A 21,333-nucleotide genomic window follows, 5' to 3' on the forward strand; every position below is an offset into this window, starting at 1 on the left:
GACCTACAGATTTGTTTTTGCTGGGATATATAGCAATAATGATTTTACATGTTCCATTATTTTTTTATTTTTTTATTTGGAATTTTAATAGGTTTAGATATTTTGGTCTTAATTCACTATAGATTGAACTCAAAAAGCGTATTTGAAAGAATTAGTCTCATCATTTTTGCATATTACGGTCATTTTGATGTAGAGTGTTACTTGCAGAGCACTTCTGATTCATTCTCACTACAAATGATTTTATTAATCCTTCAGATTAAACCAACATAATTTGAAGAATTAGTCCCGTTGGTTTCACTAGCTGTAGTTTTTTTTTAATGTAGACTGTTATTTTGTGAAAATTTTGTAACGCCATCTGAAAGCAGATGATTGAACTACTTTCGCTGAGCATTTTTAAGTATTATCTATCACAGGAAAATAAAACTAATTAGCAAACTTTTTGTGACTTTTCAGTGAAATAGTAAAAAGATTTTTAGATAAAACATTATATTGCTTTTCGAATAAAATCTACTTGGATTTTGATTTAAAGGAAAAAGATTAAGAATATCTTACCGGAGTTTTTCTGCAGGCATTGGTTTTTGAACTCATGCACCAATCACACTCACGGCAATAAGATATAAATGTAAATACAATTAAATCACCTATAAGCAAAATTAAAAAACTTAAAATCCTATGACTTTGCGTTTTGTTTAAAAGATAAGATTTAAGAATTTATCCCATAGTCTGCATTTTACAGTCGTGAGAAACATAAGTCATAAAGCTTTTTAATTATATTACGCATGGAATTTTTATTTTTTATAGAATAGTGTTTACGGAGTAGTTTCATACTTGCCTGTCTTAAAACGTTCCACACCTTCTCCAACACTTTCTATAAATCCAGCACCTTCATGTCCTAAAATTGTTGGAAATGGAATTTTTTTGGCCATTCCATTCTGTGCGTGAAGATCTGAATGACAAATACCAACTGATGCCATCTAAAAGAAGAAATTTCAAAGTATTGCTTTGCAGTCTTTCTGCATTCAATTACTGAATTCGAAGAATACTCTATATTTCTTAACTGCATTCGTATGAAACGTAGAACAAAACTTATTCAGCGTGAAGTTAATGGCATCAAGCAACCAGAAAAATTCATTCTGCGATGATCCTTAGTGGAGGATTTTATGTGATTCTGTTCGTAGATTTATTAATCTGTGACCCATAATGGGTCCGGACTTAATGTTTATTAATTTTAAAAATTTGTCTCAACCTGTCACTTCCTAATTTTTTATTTTTTGCAATACTTTTTCTAAGTTTATTTTGATTGATGAAGAAATGTTAATATTTATGCGTTGAATGTGAAATGCATGAAGTATGAGGAGAAAACATACTATCAGGGCGTTTCGAGGTACATATCAATATGATGTTAGTCCTCCTTTTGCATCTATGGCAGCTTTTACATGTCTGGAAAGACATTCCACCAGTTCTTGATAGGTGGCCATAGGAATTGACTTCCAGGATTCCATCGCAGTTGAAGCAAGTACTTGCAGTTAGGAGGGTCGATTTGGCAGGGTACGTAATCTGCCTTCTAATTCGACCTAAAGGTGTTCTATGAGTTTTAGGTGTGGGCTCTGAGAAGGCCAGGTTTTAAACACCCATTTCCTCAAAACACGCCAGTGCAAGCCCGATGTATGAATGGAACAGTTATCCTGCTGGAAGAGAAATGGGCCGAAATATTGCCATGGAGTTGGAAGTGCAGTATTGACCAGAATTCTCACATACATTTCAGAGTTCATGTTTCCAACTACAGGAGCTAACAGGCCAAACCACGAGAAACACCCCCACACCATTATACTTCCACCTTCATAAAAGCCAGGTGTGCGGATACTTTTGGCCAAATAGTTTATTTTTGTGAGTTAAACTCGTTTGGTTCACCCACAGAATCAGCTTTTATACTCTACTTTCATAATTATTGAAATACTTATATATGTTATATGAAGTGATTCAAAAGAGCCTTTTGCTTCATTTCAGAATAACTGATACGTGTATCAGATGAGTTCTTAATGCCCTTCACAGTCCCTGGCGCATCATCACAGAAACCTCACATTTAGACCAATAATAATAGACTATAACCTATGATTCGTCTAGAACTGGGAATTTTTTTTAACACTTTTCACGTGTCGCAAGCAGTATAATAGCATATTTGAGAAAGATAGTAAATTAGTATTTACCGAAATGCATAGTCGGCAAAGGAAGGAAGCGCTACTTTCTCAACTCGTGATTAAACTGCCGTTGTAGAAAACAATACCTAAGTAATGTCATTTCGGACGTTTTCTGGAATACCCAACCAAGATAATCAGAAGGTATTTTTGAAAATAAGGCCCAGAAGAAAATCTGAAGGTTTTTAGCTTATTTATCACTTCAAATTTTGTAGAAAATCTTCTGCACGAATTTTGAAAATGCTTATGGGCTTAACAAAACTTCTTTTGAATCTGGTTTTTTTGAATGACGCAGAAATTAGCCATTTATATTTGCGAAAAGGTATTGGACTGCTCAAACAATCAGAACATGATGGTGGTAAGTTGGTCAAGGACTTTTAAAAAATGTTGCTTCTTCAAAATGAATAAGGTAATGTTTACAAAAAATCCGAAGATACTTTACAGAAAAAGAAAAATTCTTCAAATCATCTTAAAATTCCTGAACTGTTTTCTGAAGAAAATCTTATGATAACTTTTGTTGACCAATTCCCCTACTGCAACATATTTTTACTCATAACTTTAAGTTAATGCTGCATTTTTGTTTTAGGTATTTGTTATTAGGAAGGTTGTTAAAACCGGAAACTAATATAGTTGTGATAAGGAAGGTGGTTATAGAGAGCTGACTCTAGTTGTCAAAACTATTTACACTGTAAAAAAATTCGAATCAAATTTTAACAAAAAGTACCAACACTTTGGGTGTATCATCTATTGGACGTTGGAAGTCCATTTTAAAGTAAATTCCTTATTTGTCATTAAATGTTATACAGTATTTTTTTTACAGTGAATTAGAGTGATTCAGTGATTTCACGGTAATTATTAAAGTTTAAAAAAAATACGGTGAATTAGATTTTTTGTTACGTAAAGTGTTCTGGTAAAAAGTGCCAGCACTCTAAGGGCCGGTAATTATACCGAAGTTTGATCCGGAATTTTTTTACTACCTACGCTTTTCCTACATTTGGAGATACATATAAAATTGAAACAGTGTATCGTTATAAGAAAGGTGGTTACAGAGCTGGCTCTGGTTGTCAAAACCATTTATACTGCAAAAAATTCCGTATCAAATTACGACATAGGGTACCGGCACTTTGGGTGTATCAACCATGATGTCCATTTTTCCGTAAATTCCATTTTTATCATTAACCGGTTCCGGTAAAAGTACCAGTAACCTGAGAGCCGGTACTTTTGTTCTGTAATTTGATCCAGAATTTCTTACTACTTTCGCTTTTCCTACATTTGGAAATACATATAAAATTGAAACAGTGAAATCCATTAAAACACATATATCTTAAGGAATGGACAAAGATTATTAAAATTTTGGGTAATGTGTTTTTATTGGTAATAAATCAGAGATGGGTTTTTAAGTAGCAAATGCTATATTTCCAATTAAATTACGGTTTAAAGTAAGATACTTAAATATTAAATTAAGGACAGGAAAAGAAATGCTGCTAAATATGGAGATCAGGAATGCTTCATTTTTTAAAAGTATTAACATTTAGTTACAAAAAGTTCAATTAAATAATTTTTGCTGTTTGAAAATAACTATAGTTCTGTCTAAATTAGTTATATTGAATGATATAGCTCTAATATAGCTAAATAAATACTAACGAGGAAAACATACCTTCACTCGAACTTCTCCTTTCTTAGGAGCAGCTACTTCAACTGTTTCAATGGAGTAGGGTTTTCCTATTTCCCATAGCACTGCAGCTCGGCATGTGATTGGCTGAAAGAAATCAGTTATATTAAAAAATATTGAATAACTTTTTTGTGCCAAATACCATCACCAAATACACTCGCGAAATCCTCTCTTCAAATACTCGCCAATGCAATTAAAACATTTTTTAACACAATATATTACGGTAATTTTCAAACTTTAACTTTATTTTACATTTTAAAATGCTTCAGCATACGTAACCCGTAGATTGAAACTTTCATCTTTTTGCATTTTGTAAAGAATTCCAGATAAAATTACGGTAAAAAATATCAGCACTTAGGTTGCTAACTGCGATACGTTCTTACCATAAAATTCATTTTTTCCAGAGCATGTTATGAAACAAAAATTTATTAAGAAAATTTATTACGCATTTATTAAGAAATGTAGCTACAAACTAACTTTAACTTAACTTTAAACTTGTATTTCATACAAAATTCGAAAAGAGGCTTTTCATTATTTTGGACATTTTACAAGAATATTTAGTAAGATGAAATGTGGAGAATTTTTTTTAATAAGAGAATTTTAAAATGTATTTATAATGAACACAAAATTTAATGTTTAATAAATAACTAATTAACTTTAGCAAACTTTCTTAATACTAGTGGGCTGCGCCCCTGCTCGCTAACGCTCGCCAACCCCCGAAAATTGCTACGCAATCTTATATGGTTTACTTCGCAAACCAAGCTCGCTTCACTCGCTACTAACTTTACATTGCAAATGCGCAAAATTCTAAGAGTTCAAAACAATCATTCAAATCCATATAACAAATTTTTTTTTTTTAAAAAATGCATCTTTTTAGTAAATGCTAAGTTATTAAAATAAATTTGAATTCAAATTAATGACTATTTCCGGATCAAATGAATTCGTGATATAAATCAAAAATCGTCAAATAAATTCGTAATATATAAATTCGTGAAAAAAAGCGCTTTCGACAAAATACTAAAATAGTAATCTGTCGACAAAGACTACTCACTTCTGCCTAGCTTAATAGTATGAGATTGCCGCAGCTGAATTGCTCTCTCAGGTTATTTCAATTTCCGTTTCTAAATGAGCTATATATTGAGCCACCTCAGCTAGATTTGGCATGTGACATTTTTAGTGGCAATCATTGGTCGATTTTCTAGCGTTGCCATTCGGGGAGTTGTAATGAGGCCTTTTTTGCCGCCGTGTAAGAGAAATATATAGATAACAACTGATAGGCAAAATTATTGTTCAAAGCTGAGATTGTAAAAGTCTCCTTAAAAAAGGAGAATGTGATTTTTATTACATGCAGCTCTAAGACTTTTATGCATTTTTTTCCTAAATTTTTGCTATTTATATGCACTTATTATATCACTTTAAAAATATTTAGCAACTATAAACAATTATTTTAACAAATAGTTTATAACAATTGTAGTTTTGATTTTTGAAGATTAATTTATCTTTGTTAGTAAATTAATAAATTTATAATGCCGAAAAAAACTATTATTGAACAATTTATTTTAAACAGAAGCTGATAAAACTTTAATTACTAAGCAACAGATTCTAATATTTTTTTTTCAATGTTCTTGTTTAATGTTGCATTAAAATGTAACTATTAATTTCACTGTTCTTTCAAGAAATAGCATTAAAATTCAATTCTATCCAACTTAATTTGATAAAGTTTCCTCAGAAAAGAATTAAAATATCTATCATTAAAAGCTTTAAAAATGTTATAAACGAAAAGAACAGTACTACAATTATAATTTGGATCCTATTTCCTAAAAAACTTTTTTTTGCCGAAATAGTTTTCGTGTTTGTTTTAGTGTATTTTTAACAAGGAATTCTTTGAAGGGCGTAACTCTTATTAAATCAACACGACTACTAAAATCAGCATTGTAATAAAATTTTAAAGAGAAAAAAAAATTAAGTGAAACATTTAAATTATATAAACAGGTTTCTGTGAGAATGAAGGAAATTTTTTTTTTCATCTTATTACTACAAACCAATTTCATATCCGGTAATTTTCGATCCGATTAATTTCATATACGTTAAAATCTAGTATATAAAACTGGAAATTTATTCCAATAACAGCTGAAAAATTATGGCTATTAATTTCACACCTAGTCTATCTTAATCTTTTGTTAATTTAATATAGCAACAAAAAGTAATCTTACCGTTTCGACTGTTGTCATTGTTTTTCACAAATACAAGAAAAAATTATGAAGTTTTACTTTGATCACATGTAATACCTTTAACCTATTAGAAATGTGCTATAGTATAAAATCTTAAGATAAAATTTCTAAAACTGATAACTCTTTAAAAAGGTTAAAATTTTGGCTAAAATTAAGTCTATTAAAAATTGAAATAAGTGAATTGCAATGGAAAAACTTGCATAAACAAATAAATTCTAGTGAAACAAATAAATCCGTGATATAAATCAAAAATCGTCAAATAAATTCGTAATATATAAATTCGTGAAAAAAAGCGCTTTCGACCAAATACTAAAATAGAGATCTATCGACAAAGACTACTCACTTCTGCCTAGCTTATGCTCTCTCTGGTTATTTCAGTTTCCGTTTTTAAAAGCGCTATATGTTGAGCCACCTCAGCTAGATTTGGCATGTGACATTTTTAGCGGCAATCATTGGTCGATTTTCTAGCGTTGCCATTCGGGGAGTTGTAATGAGGCTTTTTTTGTCGCAATAAGAGAAATATATATATAGACGGTTGTGTACCTTTATTTGTATAATACTTCGCTACTGGCGAAATTTACTTATTTTATACCTTTTTATGAACAAAGAAAAATATTTTCTATTTTTTAAAAACAATAAAAAGTGTGCGTAGAAATTGCTTGTAACAATTTCATGTAGTTGGGTGAGCTAATTGCTAATAAACATTCCATGTTGTACTTAAATAAGGAAATAAAAAATTGGTTCGTGGTAACTATAAGTAAATTTAAACCTATATTACGTCTAAGTGTTCCTATGGTAATTAAAAAAAAATTAGCTTCAAATGTAACAAAATTAACGAATAACTAAAACTAAGTAACTTTAAATCTATATTATAACATAAGAATGTAATTCTATATATATCATAAAAGACTAAGTATCTGTAAATCTATATCATATCTAAGTGTTGTTATAATAATTTTTTTGAAAACACTTAGCTTCAAATATAACAAAATTGATGGCGAGAATGAGAAAAGTAAGAAAACTAAATAGTTCATATATAATAGTAGCAATATTATACTTATATCAAATCGATGCTTCAAATTACAAAACATATTCAATGATTATTTTAATGACTTATTTTATATATTCATAAATAGCATTAAAATTCAAATTGAAATGAAACCAGTTTAACGAAACGCAATTCTGGAAGCGGATTTGTATTAGTTATATTTTGTGTTGAAATATTGCTATTCGCATTCTCCTGCTCTAAAGTAAAATTCTTATGGTTAAACGGAAAATATTCTATCTTTATTTTATTTTATTTTTTTTAAATTCTATTTAAAAATGTTTTGATTTGTCAAACAAAATTATATTTTCGTTTGCAGACTTATTAAACCAAAATTTAATACTTACTCTAAATTGTTTTCGAAACCAATAAAACTTAATATTTAATCAAATGTCTAATCACTACATTTTAATTTCTTTGAGAAAAAAATAAAATGGAGATCAAAATAGCTTATTAAAGTCCATCAAGAGTGTAAATATGTAAAATTTTTATTATTTATCATTAATCAGTTTTCTTTTCATTCTAATCTTTCTTATTTCGGACACATGAATTTATAACTTTGTTTTTCTCGTCCATCAATCACATCAATTTTCAAAGTTCAAAATTCAATACAGTAATTGATAGTGTCGTAATTTTTTTTTATCGCTACGTATTTGTTGATTGGTTCTTGCTACCTATCACTGACTCTGAGACTCATCTCAATTACAATGTATAGGGAATATTGTTTATTACAACCCGTTCGTCGTACGGAGTGAAAAAAAACAAAAATAACCAATAAATTAGCGCTGAACAGCACTACGAAATCCCCTTCATTGAGTAGAATTTGAATATAATGCGAAATGTATTTATCAGTGGTTACAAACTAAAGCAGAAATTTTAAAATCATATAAAATTGTTAAGAGACTTTTATAGGAAATTTAGAGCATGGCCATTTCTCTATTCACTTTTTAATATACTGTTTAAAATATTTATAAATAATGGTACAAAAAAGTTCTTTTAATTCCAATTCATTAAAGCATCTTTGCTATCTATCACTGGAAATATATTTTCTGAAACTACGGAAATCTTTTGCGGAATTTTTAGTAAAGTTACACCAATTGCTACGATACCAGTAGTAGGATTAATGAAATTATTTAAGCGGTATCTACTTGTAGTGATTGTTCATGGTTCCTAATTTTAATTTTTTACTAATTTTTTTTTCATTTCAATTACCGGTGATTTTAAATTATTTACTTTTATCGAAATCTATAAACAAAATTTATTCATCTAAAATCAAAATAATACGTGGTTTCTTCTTCATGAGCCCTACAGCCCCTTACAGGCCTTTACTGCCTCAATCACACGTAGCCTCCAACGCCTTCTGTCCATGGCGACTTTTTTCCAGATAACCTTAATTTGTTGACGCAGACCTCATTTTGCTTTTTAGTACATAGCTTTTTTTTTTACTTCAATTAATAACTATTACTGAAATTGATTTTTATTGTAGTTAATAAAAGTCTCAGCATTTATTATATTAATATTGGCGTTTTCCTCAATGAATTAGTGCAATCCATTAATTTTGTTTTTCAGTATAAAACTCGTTTTTTTTTAAAATTTTGCCAACTTTAATCTATTTACTTTTATAGTTACACGTTTTAAAAGCATAACTATAAACAAAATAAACAGGTAGTTTCAGATGATCGATGACAGGTAGTTTCAGATTGGGTGAACAACGAACAACGTTAACGTTGTTCGTTGATTTATCTGACGTAGCGGGGAAAAAATTAAAACTAAATAAAGTAAGCGCAATAAAATCTTTTCTTGATCAAATATAGCTGTAAATTAGTGAATATCACTGATATCATTTTTGAAATGTTAGGAAAAATAAAACAATCTATAGTTAAATTTACAACAATAGCTAACGCTTAACCAATCAGAAAATTCCATTTTGTTTTTGCTCATCCCGCTTGAACGATTCGTAGTAAAATACTCCAATATCGACAGTGACCTTTCACATGCGTTGAACTATCAGTACGTCAAATTTTATCGCTCCCTTTCAATGGTTTGGGAGTCTATAAAAACCGCAGAGACAGACATTTGTTTTTATAATTACAGATACAAGTTAAAAATGGAACACCCTCAATAACTTAAAATCTAATGATCGGATTTTCACATAATTAGACTCAATCATATTTGTTCGAGTGCCTAACTTTAAATATGCTTATTAATTTCCTCAGACGAGATCTGAAGTTATGAAACTAAAATTAAAAATGTTCTTGCTATGATTAAACATATCGTTTTTCTCGACGGATTACGATTTTTTACCCTCTGGTAAATTCAGTAAATTTAGTCCTAATGGTTAGTCAAGAGAGCAGTTAAGATTTTATTCCATTTAATATTAATTTCAATTTTTAAGCTTTTCACTCTAACTCAAAAACTTTTTGAGCTTATCAAAAGTTTATATTCACAATTGTAAAATTCATTAAGTCAAAGATAATTTTGTGTAAGAATAATTTTTAATAATTATTTATTTCTAAAAATGGAAGTTAATCCATCCTTGATTTTGCTTTGAAATTTGAAAGTTTTATTATAATCTACCTGATTACGAAATTAATGGCAAATGTAATTTTCGTGATCTTTTTACCTTTCTTTAATAAGAGTTGTTATGTTAAAAGTTTACTTTTCTCACGTTATAAAAATATAATTTAAGTGTTAAGTATTTTCTTATTTTTTTAAAAAAAAACTTTTAATAAGTTAAAGATTGAGACAGCCAATTTGATAATCATGCTATCGGAAACATTTAGTTTGCATTGAGAATTCTTAGTCATGCCATATTTTTAATTTAATCTTAAATCTGTCAGAGAGGTATTATTTTCTGGCACAAAATGTTTTTTTCTTTCATATTTTTGTTATTTCTGGAACGCTTTATGCAGATTTAAATAAGAAATATCTAGCAAAAAAAGATCCATTTCTTTATGTTTTGAATAATAAGTCAACAGTATCATTAACTTACAAAGTCAACCTAAAAACGTAAGAATATTAAAATTTCTTGGGTCACATAACATAGTATGATGCTTCTATATGATGCATGGTTTAAATTTTATTTTCAAAGTCTCATAGTTAGGAAAGTCAAACTTTTTTGTTGCAAAATAGTGGCCCATATTTAATTCTTGTAAAGTTGAAAATTTTTGTCTTATGTTTGCGTTTTCTTACTTTAAATTGAAGTAAAGTTAAAATGATAAAGAATTCTTTTGACTATTTCATATCTTTACCATATACACATGAATATACTTCTGGGTATTTTGTTTTCAGCTAATCATTCTTTCTCAATAGTTCCTTAAATATGCAAAGTGAAAAATTATTTTTTAAGCAAATCAGGTTGTTAAATGTTTTTTAGTTGCATTCAAACTTACCTAATATATATTCGAAGAACTGTTTTTTATTTTTCATTAATAGTAAATCATTTTTACTGAAGTTTGAGAAACCAGAAAAAGTAAAATAATATTTAATTTTAATTAAAATCACACTAGAATTTTTTTTTGATAAAAATATTATTTTTTGTTTTTTATTTTAAACAGAAATGTCTGACATTGCTCTTAAGTTATCTCTATAGAAATATGGTTGGCTTACTAAGAATACTTCACACATATTGAAAGATCATGATTGATAATTCTAGATTTTTATTTATTTGCGTTTATGGGTAAATCTTATAAATTATGATAATATTATAATAATTTTAACATTTTATAATTGAAAAATATTTTTTCTTAAAGTGTTAGAAACTATAAACTTTCTTTTAGAATCTGTGCCTTTGCAGATTTTGTGGATTTGATTTTATACCATGATCTAAAGTATTGTGATAAAATTACGAAATTTTACAGCATTTACAAAATTTTAACACATATAAATTCATATTTTATTCTTAATTTTAACAAAGGTCGTATCAGGCGCTTCGCTGAAAATTACCTAGCATTTTGGTGTTTCCATATAGTCAGAAAAATGTTAAAAAAAAATGAACCGTACGAAAAACGCTCAAATCATGCAGAAAAAGCATGTGTTTTCAATAATTTAAATTTTTTTTTTTTTTTTAGTTTTTCGATTACCAAATGACGCAACATTTTGAGGGGACACTATTTAAGACCTCTAATGTAATTTACGCAACATTATTTTCCTTTAGAATTGCTGCAGGTTTTTTTATAAATTTTCAATTATTGACGCAAAATAGTGGTGAATGCGATTTTTTTGATACTCCTTGTGTTTTTACAAGGAGTATCAAAAAATTAATGAAAAAAAATCGTTTTTTTTTACATATTTATCGGGAGAATGGTAAAATAAAGATAATAAAAAATCCTGGGTAAGAGGGCTGTTTATGATTTAAAAAAATATTCAATAATTATAATTGAATAGAATTACAACATCAAAAAAGTTAAAAATAATATGTTTATTTATGTAGATTACAGAAAATTATAATTTTGAAATTCAATATGTTATGAATTTTCTAAGCAGTCTTTTTCAGCATTCAAGTGAAACTGTTGCTCTATGTTGTTCATAAACTACCTAAGAATTTCAGTCACTTTAGTTTAATAACTAACAGTCGGAAATTAATCTTTCTTTAAGCTTTCATGTCAAAATCAATGATCGCTCTTAACCTAAAAGATAAAAAGAAACATTCATTTTTATTAAATGGATGTCCAATATATATTTTTTTTATTAATAAAAGTAGAGAGAACGAAACAAACGTTAAAGTTTATATCGGCGGTAAAATGATAATGACTTTAATACGAGATATGTGTTTTTTCTTATTTCGAGTTAATTGTCTCGAATATTCTGAATTACATCAGAAAAAAATTGAAAGTCAATTATTCCCCCTTGTAATTGTGTTCATTTATATTCAGGCAAATTAATTAATTTTTTTCCTACAACATTTAAAAAAAGACAAACAATGAAGGAAATGCAAAAAAAAAATGAACAAGAATTCTATCTTAAATTCAGTGAAAACACCTAATTTTGATGGAATTTTGAATGTATTAAACCAGAGAGAAATGTGACTGTTTAAAATTTACTTCCTGCTTTTGACTAGAAAAATAATTTGGGAATATTCAAAGAAAATTTGTTTTGCGTGTTTTAACTTTAAAATAAGCTTCTGTAACCATTTTTGCACAATTAACTAAACTTCTTTAAACCATTAAAATCTACTTATAAATAGTGTTTTTTAAATCATTTTGAAATAAAGAATACAGTTCTGACCGACAAGAGTGAACTATCTAACTGATTAATAAAACTTACTTATTTTTGAATAAAATTACAAAAAATGTAGCTTATTCAAAAACGATATTTATTGCCGATTATTATTATAAAAATTAGAAATGAAAACGATTATTATTATAAATAAAAACGATATTATTATAAATAAAAACGATATCATTATAAATAAAATCGTTATTATTGTATAACGATTATTATTCTAATAAAAACGATTATTATTATAAATAAAAACGATATTATTATAAATAAAAACGATATTATTATAAATAAAATCGTTTTTATTATATAACGATTATTATTCTAAGCATCCAAGATAAAACGATAAACGATCAAGTAAAAACGATTATTATTATGAAAATTAGAACTGAAAACGATTATTATTATAAATAAAAATGATATTATTATAAATAAAAACGATATTATTATAAATAAAATCGTTTTTATTTTATAACGATTATTATTCTAATAAAAACGATTATTATTATAAAAATTAGAAATGAAATAGCAACTGCGCTTTAGTTAGCCCATACATTTTATTTGCATTTAAAGTTCAAATGAAAAAAGTTACATTAGAGGAAGAAACGAAATATTTAATAAACTTTTGAGAATAATTATTATTTTCTGTAAAACGCATCTTCTTAAAAAAAATTAGTTCATTTTAATTATTTTTTTAAAAATTACTTTTAAATAAAAAGGGGTGATAGTTTCAAAATAATTGGTATCATTTTAAACTTTTTGTTCCCATACAACATATCGATACCATTGAGTTATTAAATAAATAAATAAAAGCATTTTTCGTTTAACCCTACAACCGCCTTATCAATGCTGTACGAGATATTATTTCTTCAAAAATATTTAAATATGAGTATAGAATAGATTATTCTATTACATCGATTGTCACTGCTGTGAACATTTTGGATCCTAACCAAAAATATAAAGTTTCTATGAAAATGAAGTTATAAAATATTTTAGCAGTTCAAAATTCCTGTAAAAATACAGAGAGAAAAACGAGAATGTGCACTAGTACTAGTTCAAATGCACAAAATCGGAATTTTCGTTAACAGATTTCTGGAAACTGTAGGTTTTTTACTGTGAATTTTATTAAAGAGGCTTTTTTCCGATATTCTAATCTACTTTATGGGTAAACAACCTCCCATTTATTCGACATGGCTCTTTGAGTAGTAACTTTCGAGGAAAAACGGTCATTTTTTTTCGGGACTTAGTCTTGCTTTATTTCTGTAAAATTACCGAGTCTCCTTTGAATATTTATCTGTAATTTTGCAGCAACTTTCTTTTTTAAACTCACTATAAATTTACATATGAGTTCTGATAAATAATTACAAGTATATTATTATACATTATAATTATGTTATTATACATTATAATTATATTATTATACATAATAATTATATTATTAAACGTCATAATTATATTATTATACATTATAAGTATATTATTATGCATTATAAGTATATTATTATGCTTTTTCCTACTGAAATTTTTATTTTACTTGCCTAAAACCTAGTAGAACATATTTTGGAAAGCACTTGTGAGTTACTTGTAAAAGTTTTAGTATTTAGTAATAGTTTTACAACGAATATAGTTTAAAGGAGATACTTATAACATGTAAGTTTTAAATTTGAAAGAAAGTATGCATTTTTTGTTATTTTAGTATATTTTCAATTTAATTTAATATCACGCCTTCATTACAAATTAACAGAAATATCAGTAAATTATGTAAATTTTGTAGTGAATAGTTTTTTCCGTGACGCAGTCACTCAAATGTTAATGCCAAGAAAATTTTAAATTCAATAGCAATAAAATTATATAAAATAATTAGCAAGAAAAATTGGTATTATCTAGTGGACAATTAACGAAACCAAGCATTACTTCATTCATTCATCAATAACCTATTTGACGTATTTTAAATTCAACTCATTATTTTTAATTGCTTATTTTTAATCATTATTTGAATTATTTATTACTTCATTTGGCTCATTCAGTTAGTCATACATTCATGCATGCATTTCTAGTAACTAAACATGCATAACATTTTTTCCCTACATTAGTTTATGTTTTCAATAAATTAAGTGATTAACTTATTCATTAATTTATTTTAACCCTTTGCTTACGGCTGGTACAATATGTGGAACAGAATAGCAAAAGTTTGCTAAGCACAGTAAGCAAATGGTTAAGGACACAATAATTTTCTTATAAATTTTTTAAATTATTTATTCACAAATTTTAATCACTCATTCATCGATATTTTAATCATTCATTCATCTATTTCATTTTATTCAAATTTACATTCAGACATTTTCTCTGATCCATTTATTAAATGAATTCATTCATTTATTTATTAAGTTCATTCAAGCGCTTAGCTCATATTATCTCACTACAACATTCAGATAAAATCCCAGTGCGCATCAAAAAAGAGGCTGAAATGAAAATATCATGCCAGAACCATACATTACGTACATTTAAAAAAGTTATCAATTGATATTATTGTTAGTGGTATTGGGTCAAATCTTCGCTGCCGAAACTTTGCAGAGATAATTTTGCCCCCGCTAATTCTAAAAATAATGATTAACGTGAAATTATAATTAATTTAGGCATTCTTATTAATTAGAAGTTAATGTGTTACATTTACAATAACACATTGCACGCATTAAATGGTATTAAGGCAATTATAATTTAGCAATTTCTTTAGAAAATTATTACTATCCAATTATAGAGAAGACAACACTTTTCTTGCTGTTCTAAAAAATGTCAACGCCTAAAGCTTTTTTGCTTTGTTTTTTAATACTAAACTTTTTTAATAATTAATAATCATATTACTTTGATATTCTTTCATTCATCGTTAACATAACATCGTTAACAATAATTTCATATTTTTAAAATTTTACTTATAAATTCGCAGCAAATAATTATTTGCGTTTGCAAACTGTAGCATCTTTTTTTATTATAATATAACAATAAGGCCTTTTCATCCTTACATCGATATCTATATCATTAGAAAAAGTTTTAGAGATAAGCACAACATAATTGAAAAAAAAAATGATTTTTTTAAAGAAACTATTACTAATTAAAAGTCTTAAATACTAAAAGGCCAGTACTATATCGCCATATTTTATGAACGCTAGATTTGAGCAGCGCTAAAGAGAATAGAAGGGCTAGTTCACTCCGCTCTTAGAGCTGAAGCTACGATTTCCCTTCTCATGACGTCACTGTATCCACAGATCTCGGAAGATCACACGCAAAGATATTAAGATATTATGATAACTTTGCATCTTTCTCTTTGTAAAAATAAGTTAGACTTTTTCTGGTTATTAGCTTTCAAACTTTACGCAATTAACACATTATTTCCATTCATAAACATAGTTTTAAAAAACTTTCTTGGCCATTATATTAAAGAAATACCATTTTAAACTTATAAAAATATTTTACTAGTTGGCGAAAATGACACTATAAATACTTTATTTTTTAAAAGTTCAGTTTTAACTTAATTATTAAAAAAATGAAAGCATATATCGACACTTTTTTATCTACATATTCTTTTATTACAATAAGTTGAGTTAAATTTAGAATCCACGATTTTAAAATATGCCGTTAATAGCAATTTGTTCATACTTAATCATTAGGAAACATCAACCTTAAACGCTAATTACTGAAACAAAATAATAATTTAGGTTCATAATGACATTAGAAATTTTACAATTGCTTATAGATATTTAAATTTAAGATGATATAATTTATAGATATTTAAATTCAAGAGAATATAATTTTTAAAAGAATCATAAATATTTAGAATAACTACATTCAAGAAATAAGTTATGAAATTAGGAGAATTTCAACTGTACACTATATATTTTAATTATACTTGCGTTTTAATTTTCTTTGACTTTATCCATTTTTTAATTTTTTTCACATGCCTTTCTTTTTGAAGTATCGAGGCGGTTTCCATTTAGATAACGAATTTTTATAAAAGTTCTTAACGATAGAAAAAATGTATTGCTGTTTTATATAAACTGTGTCATTTCGGAATCCATTCTTTACATAGTTGTTCAGTTACTTTAGGGAACACGGGGAAAATTATATTTTTTCCTTTTGTTTTTGTATCAGAATTTTTGCAAGTTGCAATCGCGCAAACCGGCATTTCGTTAATAGTTTTAAAATTTCGTAAATTCACGGCAAAAACTGAGGAAAGTCATTATAGAAAATAGCAAATGTCTTAGAATATGTCACAAAAAGAAATGCTCCAATATTAGTAAGAGTTAGTAAGGCCGAACGCTCTGTTCTTGAAGTAAAAGTGTGAGCCTTGCGCCAAAGTGACGTCACTAGAGAAAATCGGAGGATTGGTGCGGCGAGAGTTTCTTCAAAGGAGTGAACCAGCCCTTCTATTCTCTTTAGCCCTGAGATTTGAGTGCATTTCACTGAAAACGTTGTTTGTAGTTATGCTATCATAATCAAATTTATTAATAGGACGGTAGCCGAACGGCTAACAGCTTACAAAAAATTCCAATTTTTACTATTATAGTTTTTATTAGCACACATTTAGTAAAAATGCAGAACTGAAAAGTAAATTTAACCAAATAAATGGTTTTTATGATATCGTCTAAGGAACTATGAAAAAAGTACCAAATTTTACCATAATTACCAAATTTTATCACGCTTTATAAAACTATATTTTATTGTAAATTTAACCAAAATCCTAACCAAATAGCTTTGGTGAAAATTGCTGAGCTTTTTGGTGTTCCCATAAGAACCAGAAACACGATCATACTTATTTTCACTATGTACTTGAAAGTAACTCAATAGTACATAAAACTAGTTTTAAGACTTTTCTGAAGCGTAAATAAAAAGTTTGTTTTAATTGTAATTTCAATAAAAAGAAGCTTTTTACGTTTCAAAAAATAAAATAAAAAATGTTTCTGATTCTCTTAGGAACGTTCTTGTCTAATTAATTGAAAAGAAAATAATCACCTTCGGTGAATTTTGATCTGATGATTGCATTTTCACAAAGTAAGATTCGTTACCAACAGTTCATTATTACACACACTGAAATTCAAATATGCTGTCTGTAGGTAAAATTATGAAATCAGATACACGAACATATTCTTTGTAAATGAACATATTTTTTACGCACTTCAAAGAACGAAGTTGGGGGGGGGGGCAGAAATTTTGAAAACATCATTTCAATAGTTTAGTTAGGAGATCAGGCGAATGTTTATGCTTTTAAATTTTAATTTCATCCTTTAATTACGTTTTGCTATATCTTAGGAACTATTCATACGAATCAAAAAATATTCCACAGAGCTATAAAATACATTTGTCAAGAGATATTGCAACTTTGAGAATTATTATTTTAAAAAAAAATTTTAACATTATAATAATTATGAAAAAATTATTCTCAATTACAAAAATAATGTTCCCCTTCTGACTTGCGTAACTCTTGATATTAACTACATTATATGAGCATTATGCATAACTTCCTTTTTATATGAAACAATTGTTACCCAAAATAAACCAATACGGAAGAAAAAAGTTTCGAAAAATTACTTAACTGTAGAGTAATAGCATTGCGGGAGGAAAAAAAAATTTTTTTTTAATAAATAAAATAAAAACGTAATTCTGGTTAATAAAACCAAAATATATGAAATTAAAACCGTTCATTTGGTAATTCTTCGCTTCATATGGTAATGGCTTATCGGAAATTCCAGTTTTCAAAATTATAAATCTTATTACCACACATTTAGTAAAAAATGCAAATCAGAAAAGTAACTTTTTACTTCGGTAAAAATTACCGAACTTTTTGTCGTTTTCATGGAGTCAGAAACACGGTAATTTTTACCATATTCTAGTATTTTTAAACACACTTTTTTCCTCTGTGTACTTTTTCCCTTATACATCAAGGGTTTTTTTTTTCTAATTTGATGATGTGACACGTCCCTCTGATCTATATCAGATCAGATCCATGAGCTCGTTCTACTTTAATACTCAGCACCATGGAAAATATGAGGACTTTAAGCGTCCAGTGGACAATCGAGCTAAAGCAATCTGATCTCTTCTGTAACCTTTAAAACTGTTTGAAGCATTAGGACTCCCACTAAGATACCAGAAATGTGATGGTGATTGTTTACAAGAGATGTTTATAGAAAACTTTTTTACTCTGGTATACTTTAAGGTACGTCAGTGGTTCCGCGTTAATCTGAATCATGGAATTGTCGTCTTTGTCTGGCCCATCAACAATAACCTAATGTTTTAAGTTCACATGGGACAGAATCCATTGCAGGTGAAGCACAGATGAACCAAACGGGGTCATGAGTTTCTTTACAATTCTAATTTCCCTTTGGTTCGTAACAAGTTTCCAGTTTTGCAAATAACGTATTCCACTTCCGTTGTCAGAAAGAATCCTGATTTCCAGTTTAAATATGCACAACAGAAATATAAAATCGCTTTGCAAACGTAACGTGTAGACTTGAATTTTAAAGTTATAATGTGGCAATGCACATAAAGTTCATAATAAAACTAGTCGCAACAATAGCTCATACATTAAACATTTATTCAAATTTCACTTCTTAAAAGTAGATGAAAGTTATAATAATTCCAACAACGTATTTGTTGAAATATTAGCAGTTTAACCAAGATAACATTTTGAACAAGTTTCAAAAATGTTAATAAAAAATTAGTAAAAATAACATAAAAACTTATCATTTTTATTATTGAGGGGTATAAATAGACATGTTGCATTCTTAGCCACTTTTTTACGCAAGATAATAAATCGTAAAAGTAGAAGTGAAATAAAAAGCGGTGCTTTTAATAAGTCATATAGCATAAAACATCACAATTATAAACTGGAATGCCACGAAAAAAAATCATAACCTCAAAAATACTTTAAAAATATAATTTTCATTTCAAAAATATTTTGTTAATTTTTGTAGAAAAGTAGATATTATTACGCTTTGAAAACTTAGTAATAACGTTTCAGGGATCATTTGAAGAAAAGAAAAAATTCTAGCTTTCGTAACATTTGAAACCTTTCTGAAATATAATTTCCACATTGTTTTTGTGCTTGAAAGCAACTTATATAAAAAATAATTATTTATTTTTCATACTATTATTTAAATGAGGATATAGAAAGAGCATATCTATTGTATAATTTTGAGATAATTTGAAACGAATGGATTAAAAATCCGACTAGACTGTTAGATGAGGCATAAAAAGTGCAACGATAAACAAAAAATTTAGTAAAAAGACACATTAATAAGATAATATAATTAGTAACCTAATTTTATAAATAGTGAGATAATAAGCATATTTAAATTCTAATCTTTGAACCTTAAAGAATGCATAGATTAAAAACGATAATCATTGCATCAAAAGTTACATTTTCTAAATACAATGCTTATTTTTCTTTCGGTGTTATTTAAACTTACAAAATTATAAAATAAAATATATTTTCTTACTATGAATAAAACCAGTTGTATAATACTATGAAAAAAAATTATGCACTATTAGGACAAAAATATCTAATTTATCAGTATTTGCTTAGAAAGATGATTACCTTATTCATTATTTTACATACAGTATAAAAAGTTGGTACCTAACTCACTTTGAATTCAGTATGCAAACATAATAAGTCTAATAACAGTAACTTTAGTTCATTATTTGAAACTTACGATGCAAGTTATTTATTTTCCAAGATGAAAGCAAAATGAATAAGGATTCAAATATAACTAGTAAATTTAAAAATATACGTGAAACTTTTTGTCAAAACAGATTGTTATTAAGCTTTTTTGAAGTTGAATTTATGTATTGACTCAATTTTTATATTTATTTACAACTTTTCTTTTCTAATTTTATTTATTTGATGATTTTTCAATTTATATTAAAGTAAAATTACTGCAACGAAGGAGAATTCATATAAGTACTAAACTACAATTCATTATACCCAGAAATCAATTTCATTTTCTATTCAAATTGTTAATCAATTTATTTAATTTTCTTTTCTTCGGAACTACGCTAATTATGGTTAAATTGCTTTTTATTTTAATATTCTAAGATTAAATCAGGAAGATTCTTATGAAAGTTGAGCTATTGTTGTCCTTTTTGAAATAGTTCAAAATTTCCCCTGAGCAAAATGTGAAACAATCACTTACCAATTTCCCCATGATTATTTTCTACCAAACTAAAACCTTTCTGATCAGTTTACTGATAACTTAAGCCATCCAATATAGCTTTTATAGGTGTATAAATATATAACCACCTCCCCTTAACTTCAGACCATATTTTTATACCCATATGACAGCAGTTGATAATTATTTTGACCTGCTTCACGGGGTTTCATTGCACTTTCTCGCGTAAAAAAGAGAACTGTCTTATTAAAGTATTGTTTTCGGTACGAAACCTATCTTTCGGGCGACCTTGATGCCACCTATGTCTTAGAAACTTCAACATATTGTCACGAATGCCAGTAGAACAGTCGGATTACACAAGGTTATCAATTTATTTTCGAAGATTCTTGTTCGGATGTCAAAGTGAATAATCTGCCGCTTCGTTGATCATCACATTCCAATTTGGAAAGCAAAAGATTTGTAGTAAATTATTTTACTACATGGTTGATGCAGATTTCTACCTTCAAGGCTAGGAAAAAAATGATATAGATCTACACTAATTAACTTTAAATGGATGGCAGCATTAACAGCTAATCAAAATGTACAATTTCCGATCTTGACTTACATAACGCGTTAATTTATGTATAAAAAAATGCTATCAGTCTGAAAAGAGCAATTTTACGCTTCTTTTGAATTAGGGATAAGGAAACAAATTGACGCGACGGACCTTAACAAATGAAAATATTGTGTATACAAAATTCTAATTTGTAAATGCTTTGTCTACTTTTAAACAAAAGGTTAAATTATATTGAATTTGAATTTGAAGGCAAAA

At 27.5% G+C, this 21,333-nt stretch overlaps 1 protein-coding gene across 3 annotated transcripts in view; it reads right to left on the reverse strand.

Annotated features, from left to right (window-relative positions):
- LOC107446064 (alcohol dehydrogenase class-3 chain L-like) overlaps positions 1-20,681 on the reverse strand; it is a 37,400-nt gene extending 16,719 nt beyond the window's left edge. For 2 of the 3 annotated variants that reach the window (XR_011637030.1, XM_071182401.1), the window contains exons 1-4: positions 20,547-20,681; positions 3,853-3,954; positions 833-974; positions 553-641 (exon numbers count right to left, since the gene is read on the reverse strand). Coding sequence is in view for 2 of the 3 variants with exons in the window: in XM_071182401.1 (XP_071038502.1) it covers positions 553-641; positions 833-974; positions 3,853-3,954; positions 20,547-20,558 (345 nt within the window). In the remaining variant the exon portion in view is untranslated. Of the gene's footprint in view, positions 1-552; positions 642-832; positions 975-3,852; positions 3,955-6,080; positions 6,145-20,546 lie in introns of those variants that run through there. The other variant, XM_071182400.1, reaches the window with a different exon arrangement.
- Between the last annotated feature and the right edge of the window lie 652 nt (positions 20,682-21,333).

This window comes from Parasteatoda tepidariorum, chromosome 6 (assembly GCF_043381705.1).
Source record: "Parasteatoda tepidariorum isolate YZ-2023 chromosome 6, CAS_Ptep_4.0, whole genome shotgun sequence".
Classification (NCBI taxonomy): Eukaryota; Metazoa; Arthropoda; class Arachnida; order Araneae; family Theridiidae; genus Parasteatoda; species Parasteatoda tepidariorum.